The sequence below is a fragment of the Electrophorus electricus genome, chromosome 19 (genome assembly GCF_013358815.1).
Source record: "Electrophorus electricus isolate fEleEle1 chromosome 19, fEleEle1.pri, whole genome shotgun sequence".
Classification (NCBI taxonomy): Eukaryota; Metazoa; Chordata; class Actinopteri; order Gymnotiformes; family Gymnotidae; genus Electrophorus; species Electrophorus electricus.
Genome location: NC_049553.1, coordinates 5909421 through 5917574, shown reverse-complemented (window position 1 = coordinate 5917574; position 8154 = coordinate 5909421). Strand labels below are relative to the sequence as shown.

General features: G+C 37.1%; 1 protein-coding gene across 4 annotated transcripts; it reads right to left on the bottom strand.

Moving 5' to 3' along the window:
- Positions 1-4326: 4326 nt before the first annotated feature.
- On the bottom strand, positions 4327-8154 carry zgc:92664 (uncharacterized protein LOC436695 homolog). Of its 4 annotated transcripts, none has more exons than XM_027015641.2 (6): positions 7914-8154; positions 7493-7587; positions 6778-6879; positions 6194-6414; positions 5476-5580; positions 4327-5202 (listed from the first exon to the last, which is right to left on the bottom strand). In XM_027015641.2, exons 1-6 carry the CDS (start codon positions 7932-7934, stop codon positions 5138-5140), a joined length of 609 nt encoding a protein of 202 aa, XP_026871442.2. In that variant the 5' UTR covers positions 7935-8154; the 3' UTR covers positions 4327-5137. The 4 variants fall into 4 exon arrangements, with proteins under 4 accessions (XP_026871442.2, XP_026871441.2, XP_026871444.2 ...); XM_027015640.2 differs by lacking the exon at positions 7914-8154 and adding an exon at positions 7767-7907; XM_027015643.2 differs by lacking the exon at positions 6778-6879.

Genomic DNA, 8154 nt, shown 5'->3' with positions numbered 1-8154 from the left:
CTGGTCTGGAAGTGAACAGGGAAAGAAAAAGGGTTTAAGGGCTGAAAATAGGTGGTGGGGGACAAAAGGTTTAGGCACTTATTTTACTCCTGGAACCCCCCATCCTGGAATGGGAGCCCCAGTCTTAGACGAGTGGGTGTATTTTTGACCTCAAATTAAGACTTGGAATGCCCATTGATAAGTGTATGTGTGGATTTGTTTCCTTTTTAATTTCATTGCTACAAATTTGTTTTAAGTTGCCTAACTGGTTTATTTGTTGAATTTGCTGTGTATTTTTAAGGAACTTGCATTTTTGAAATTGACAAACCTTAATCGGTGTCTTTTAACCTATTTCACAGAAAGATAGCAAAACTGTCTTTAAAAAAAACTTTTTGCCTTTTTGAAAACTTAAAAAAAGTAAAATTTGAATTTAGCTAGTTTAAAATGTTTTTTTTCCCTTGTCCAGGTGGAGAACTGAATAGACTGGAAGATGGGTGTTCAGTAAGGTTGCTTTTAGGAGTACCAGACACCTTCACCTCTCCCCTGTTGCTTAACAGGCTTTAAAAAAAGGATCGAGGTAAGTGTATTTCTTTTCTGTGTCTGCTTCAAAGCTTAACCAAAATGGCCCCTGGTTTTTAATGGGTAAGCAAAGTTAGGCCAGGGTGTGTGTGCGCGCGTGAGCTCGCTCTCACTCGCATTCCCCACCCATTTGCAGCCTATTCTTTTCTTATATTCACTCAGTCTTACTCACTCTCTCTCTATATATTTCTCTCTCTCTCTTTATGTCTCTCTCTCTCTGCTCTTTATTGCCTCCCTGATCTCATTCTTTTTTCTTTCTTTTGTGTTCTTTCTCGATGAACAGCTGGCAATAGAAATGAATGCCTTCAACTGTGCTGACGTGATAATTTGATTAAGATTTCAAATAGGCTGCCCTTATCACATGTAATTGTTAAGTTTCAAACAACTATCTTTCAGTAATGTGCAGTACATTTTTAGACTAAGTCTGTTTAACTTATTTTTGAATGTTCATTTGACATTTTATGCTTCAGTAACTAAATTATGACAATTACATTTTTTTGTGCATTAATACAGATTTTGTGTATTTTTTAAGATCCTGACTGTTTTAATTTCACTAAGGCTTGAGTGCACCACAGGGGCCTAGTTTTTCAGATACACACACTACAACAATTAAAGATAGAAGGTGTTCCTTAAGTAGTAATCTTTCTGTTTCTCAGTGATTAATTTATAATAAAATGGAACACATATTTTATTAAGTGAGAATTCTGGTTTTCCATCTTAATTAGGCCACTACACTATTTAACTATTTCAGTGATGGTGTATGAATGCCTTCTAAGGTTTGTGCAAGGCCCGCTTTTATTAAACATACGATTTGCTATAAATATTAAAACATTAATAAATCTCAGTCTGATTATTCTGATGCTCTATATCACTTTTACTCAACAAAGGAATTTCCATCAGGTTTGACTTGATTGAATGTCACTGTCAAGGTCACACCTTTGTGATTCCCATATATGTCTGTTCTTCCACTCCTTTCATCTGTCTCATCACTTTCTGTGGCACTTTCGAAATATGCAAAGCTATTACAATTGTTTTTCTAATTCATTTAACTATTTTTCCACACTGTTAACACATTTTAAAAATTCTGGCTATGTAATATTAAATAATGTCTCAATACACTTTTATCATTGTGAAATACAAATTTCGGTTGTAACCTCTTTCATGTAGTATTTTTGTGTATTCAATTTAATTTTGTCCCTAACACCATATTTTCAACCCCCTTTTAAATTATTTTTGAGTGATGGGATCATGTAATTTTCTTAAAAAAAAAAAAAGTAATATGTTTAAATCATGGAAGATAATACAGTAAGAAAAATCACGAGTGCAAATGATTTGGTTAAAATAGCTGAAGCCATAATGTCTTTTAACCATTGAATTTGTTTTTGTTTTAAGTCCCATTTATTGTAGTGTAAAGTATTCAGGAGACACATTTTTGTGGACTAACGTTTTGACTAATTTGTTTCCTCTGTGATCTGCCTTCTAAATTCACCATTTTACTTTTCTTGTCACCATCCATTCTCACCATGTACAGTAAGTCACTTTTAGGTTTAAAAAGGCATTATTAACATGGCCTAAAAAGATGATGATGACCACAACCTTCATGATGATTCTAGGACAACACGATTAAAGTGGCCTACTTTCTGCTGAATGTAAAAAACAGCAATGTTTCTAAAGTACACCAGATATTTTTTTAACCACTAATTGAGTCTTATTTCCACTATGCATTGTTGCATCCACTTCTCTAACTGTTGGGGTTGACTTGTAATGACTCAAAATATGTAATAAAAAAAAAAAGCAGGGATATTAATTAAAGATTTGTACTTGTTTTAGAAAATATTCCTCCCCCCCATGCCCAACCCCATCTCTGCAAGTGTTTCCTTTGATGTATGGAGTTTCAGCATCTCACATTATCTTCATATAGAGCCCAGAGTACCCTCTAGCAGCACATCATGGTTTGTAGGTTTCAAAGGCAAGTTCCAAATCATTGTGTGCTGTCACCGGGAACCCTGGTGATCCTACAAGATACAGTATTTAATGTTCATCACCACCTGAACAGATGTGGCAACATATAACTTCCTAATGTTGAACAAGCTACAGTGGCGTGGAAGTGTAGTACAATACAGGCAACGAAGTGCATTAATGTGTGACATCTTTAACAGATATAGAGGGATGTGAAAGGGATTTGGTAACGGTTATCCTGTGTTCTTAAGTTGTCAGTGATCCATCACAGTATTACCAACTTTCACTTGTCTGTGTGCAGTACAAACTTTGAATGGACAAAACCCATGTGGCCTGAGTATTTTTTGTAACTTAAGTACATACATTCAGCAGCCTTTTAAAAAAAGCTTTCTCTGAAGGACCTTCTATGTTACCTTTTCAATAAAGAATATTTTAGAAAAGTAGTGATGGATGACTAGGTTTATCTGTGTGTATCACCTTGTATATCAAGCAGTAGTATGGGGGAAATATCCTTTGTGCTAATCTCACTCTCTGTTCCTTCTCCAGACCACATACTCATTACTGCAGCTTTGTCTCAGTGTGCCTGACACTAGCAGCACATCAATATTGGCAGCTGCCCCTCTCCCTGGGTTGCAGTATGGTTTGTGCTGCTCCCGTCAGACACACACACTCTTCATCTCTTTGAATGCAGGTTGACATGAAAAAGGCCTGTCCTTCCAGATGATGTGGGGTGTGTTTCATAGTCACATGTTATGGATCATGTAAGTTGTGTAAATAATTAATGTCTGAGGTGTTTATATCTTTTGTTTTTGTGGTCCATTGCTTTAAAAAAGTGTATTGAAACAAAAATGTACTTTTGTTGTTTAGAAACAGCAATGAATAAAAATACTTTAGACATTAGTAAAGGACCCCCCCCCCCCCCCCCCCCCCCCCCCCCCCCCCCCCCCCCCCCCCCCAAAAAAAAAAAAAAAAATGTAACAATGGTCACTAAGATGCATGTAGGGTGGTAATACATTTTTTAGATATATAAAATTTTACATAGAGAAAAATGACAAACCAATCCTTCATGTGACCTCTTTACATGGAGTCCTGTTTTTCTTAACATTTCACTGTTATCACATTGTATGGCTTGTCTTTAGGAATCATTAATGTAATTTGTCAGCTCATCACTATTTGAGAACATCGCTCATTTACCATTCAGCTATATTCAACAGGCTGTGATTGCTGGATGATTTTATTATAGTATCAGCGACACTGGAATAATTGGGGCTTTCTGGGTAAAATGAACCATTTATGTTGAATTATGCATGTGTGCCAGAAATGGCCAAAACTGCAGTTTCACTGACCATTATTTGCCAAATATTGCAAAAGTCAGCCTTGGGCTATCTTGTTGGAAAATGACTTTTTACTTTCTGAAATGATATGCAGTTTTATTCTTACTTGTACACCTAGAAATAAGAAATTCACGACTTCAAGAGTAACCTCTACAATTAATGTTATTTGTAACTTTTTTTGCATCAAGTCATCAACATCAAGTCAAATGCACCACTAATACAAGTCACAAATGGAGTTCTTAGAAGTTGGACTTGTATCTACCTTGTCTTAAGTAGGACATTTTCTTAATAGTTTCTTAATGGGTAATTTGATGGAGGAACATTCAGGCTTTCTCTTTCTAAGATTTAATGCTAATGTTTTATAAATTCTGCCCATGCCTTACTGACACATTGCTAAGTTTAAACCCACCCCCACATTTTTTGTAGAACTGGTGATTTCATAGAAATCAATGACACTGTTCAGGAACAAAGTGGAGAGGTTTTCAGTTGCTCAAGCATAATTTAATATTAGAATACAAATGTATTTGTTGATCGCATGACCCATGAGCTCAGGTTAGAGAATCCCAACCGAAGAAGGAACATTTCTATAAAGGTTGGAGTTCTTTTCAACTTTTCAATGCTCTGGTGATCTTAGGCTTACGCAAACTGCGCCTGTAAAACACTACAAAATCTGGGAAAAGTAAGCAAATGTTACAACATAATTTTCATGCAAGAAGTCTGCATTTTTCTGACAAATAATAAAATTAATACATGTACAAATTTGGGTCAAAATGCTCTTACACAAACTACTTGACATACAGAGTACAGAATCCCATTTTCATGAACATACTGTTCTGATAAACAGAATTACAAAAAATAAAAGTGCATTAATGGGGAGACCATTTTAAAAAATAAATCCTACTTTAAGTGAATTTACAACTTGGGATTTTTCCAAGCCCTGTGGCAGCCAACAGAGAAGTAGTATATGAAAAATTGTTGGCCGTAACATCTAAAAGTTATTAAATTTTTTTTACCACCATGTTTTACACCATTTTTTTTATTCCAACAAATTTGAAAACAGGAATCTGAAACCAAGCAATATTATTTCAAGAGAGGTCTCCCTCTATTTTATAAATGTAACATTGGATTCAAATTCTAACTACAATTTAGGCTCCATCTGTAAAAGGTGGAAGGTTTAACAACTGAGACAGTTTCTTCAGGCCAGAGTGAACTTCCTGGAGGTGCACCCAGACAGAAGTGATGTGAAAGGTTTCTTTTCCATTTGATGCTTTAGTAGAGAGCTGGGTTCAGCGGGACAGTAGAGGCAGATCACTAGAGTTCATGATGAGACTGGAGTCGAGATTTAGACTTTCTGAAGGACAGGGTAAAAAAGTGGATCTAATCTTCAACATCAGCTTGCCTCAGTGAAAACAATACAGTACATGTTATTTAACGAAAGCATTTGGTTTTGGCATTATAAATGTTAGGTATCCCAAATGAAATAAATATTGAGAATGTATAGAGGATGAAGGGTGCCAAATACTTTTTCACCTTTGAAGGGTGAACTATTAACTGACACCAACTCAGTGGCATTGGTAAGTTCAACATGCACGTCTACCGACTGGATGGATACATATTTTGGTACCTTGATCAAATTGAGCTTTTTTTGTTGCGGAGTTGTCACCAAGTCCCTCAATATCTACCAGATCGCTGTTCACATCAGAGTCATTCAGAGCACTGAGAGTAACATCTGTTGATGGAAAAAAAAGAAAGAACATAATGATGCTTTATAATAAGTTATACCCATGTATTAAGGACACTAGGCAGTTTTTAAATTTTTTTTTTTTTTTTTGTTTTTCAAAATTTCAAGTACACCTATAGAAAGGGGCCTTTTCTAAAAGAGTCATTTGTTTTGAACTCTCATACTCTATCCACAGTGTATTCATGAATGGAAATTCTCTATGTAGATCAGTGTAATATAGTGAGGCAGCTGTTGTCTTAGTCTGATCTTTGCTCTCAGGAAAAATTACCAAAAGACATGTTCACATCACACTGCATGCGCGCACACACGGGGTAGGTAGCACAACATGGGAAGTCTATGCAGATTAACATACATTTTATTTTATATGCTAAATACCTGTATATGTACTAACGTTTACTGTATATTTGAACATATGTAGTATACTGAGTTAAAACAAACACAGATGTTCTTAGAACCCACCAGCTGGTCCACATTTTTGCTCAAACTTAGCTTCCAACACACCAGAACTAAGCCATTAACACTGAATATCTTCTACAGCTGTACAGGGAGCTTGGTTAGAGCAAGAATATGGACTGCCATAACTTTGTGTGGTGAAGCTCACCTGCCGTCTTTGGCTTCTTAATGCTGGCTGGACCTGTGGATGGACCCGGTAAGCCTGCTGATACCACAACCTGAGAAGTTGGTACAGCTATGACTGTAGGTGGTGGAGGGGGAGCCATGGCAACCTGTAGCTTTTTGGTACTTTTCTTCGGTGAGTCTGAAGACAAAGGAACTCCGCTGTCTTCATAAAGCTTCCTCTTGACAGTAGTCTTTATTTGTGCCCTAATCACAGGGTGTTGAGTTAAACTTAATTCGTGAGGCATACAAATTCAACTAAAGCATGAAGTCTTTATAGGTTTTTTCAGCCCCCCTTGGATTACAAATGTTAATGATACAAAACAAATGAAATGTATTATTTTTGTTTCTCTTGAATTTCCACAAAGAATGCTACAATAATAACCAAACCACGGAAAAAGCTAAACAAAGCTGGTGCCATCCATTTAAATTCTAGGGGGAAAAAATCCTCTACATGCATTTCCAAAACTACCATTTGTTGCCACTGAGCCTAAATCCTATACGCTGTAGCTGAGACAAGTACAGTCAGGCCCAGCATATAAGTTATAGTAAGGAGAATCAATTCCTTACACAGTGCGCTTCTTGATGACCGAGCTGAGTGTGTTCAAGTCGTCACCAAAGCGCCTAACTGTTGACCGGAGCATCTCAATCTCAGTATCCGTCCATTTAGCTCTGCAAGGGGAGACAGCAACCAGGGGACATGTCCCATGGTGTGACTATACTGACTAAAATTGTGAAAGTCTTGTGTTCTATAAAACCTTAAGAATGTTAATGTAAGAGACAGCATATACAAATGTTTATGCTTGTTTAATATGGAAGAATCACAGATTTTAATTAGATTTCAAGACCTTGACTAACCAACACAGGAATGACAGTAACTTTTTTTTTTTTTTAATCTTTGAGAAATTCAAGAGAAAACAAAAACAATCAAGGCTATCAAGCATTAAAAATCATCACTGAAGAAGCATTAACAAACTCAAATATATATATGTAACTTTGAACACAAATTCAACCGGAAAGATTTACTACACTAGTGGGATATGTAGCCAAATACACTTGCCAGCCACTTAATTAGGAACTCTTAATGAACATTTTTGGGCTCTAGTCCCACCTTTTGCCATCTACAATTTACTGTCCACCTCTCAGTTCTTGATGAGGGTAACGAATGGTCAACCATGTCAGCACTGATGCTTTGTTGAGAATTGGCTACCACCCAAATGATACTCCATCAGCAGTGGTTGTACGGTCTGAACCCCCACACACATTCGCCTACAGTAAAACTTACCCTGCTGGACTAGAATCAGCCACTGGGTGCAGCTGCATGGTGAGCTCCCCTAATTTAGTAAAAGCAGCTCCTGCTGCAGAGAAGATCTCACCAACCTAAGCGAAAATGTTATCGAAAGCATAAAATCAACCCTGCCGTTAGCTATCTCTGTAATCACGAAAAACTGGACTATTCGTAAACTGGTAACTGGCATCGAACAGAATAGACGGCAAATATGAAGATGCCAGCTAGCAGCTAGCTAAGTCAAACGAAAAAAAAAACAAAACATACATACAGCTAGGCTACGGACTCTTGACTGCACAAACATCTATAAAGAAGCAAACCAGCCAGTGCTGGCCAGCTGCTTTGGGTAAAGCCGTTCAGCTGTAACACAGACCGCCAACATCAGCTCCATGACACCAACTAGCAAGTAACTCACTACCTTCGTTGATGCCGAGGTCATTGTTCCTCCTGAGCTAGCTAGGATTGCTTGCTAGCTAGCTAGTTAGTTTTTTTTCCCCCCCGTTTTAAATGCAGGAAAAGACTGTTCTTCAGCAGCGCAATCTAAGCACTGTGTGTATTTGAGAGTATAGTTGGAATATTAATCTTGTAGTAAAGTATCTTAAACTAAATGTGTCATTAGTGCGCCATAAACGTTTCATTCCCGTCCTCGATGTCCATTG

Bases quoted from the DNA above. Each gene is read 5' to 3' on its own strand.
- zgc:92664 (XM_027015640.2), bottom strand. From the start codon at position 7,799: ATGTTTGTGCAGTCAAGAGTCCGTAGCCTAGCT. The intron at 7,588-7,766 runs GTATGTATGTTT...ATTTTCGCTTAG, and splicing joins CAAGAGTCCGTAGCCTAGCT to GTTGGTGAGATCTTCTCTGC. The intron at 5,203-5,475 runs GTACCAAAATAT...CCTGTCCTTCAG, and splicing joins AAAAGCTCAATTTGATCAAG to AAAGTCTAAATCTCGACTCC.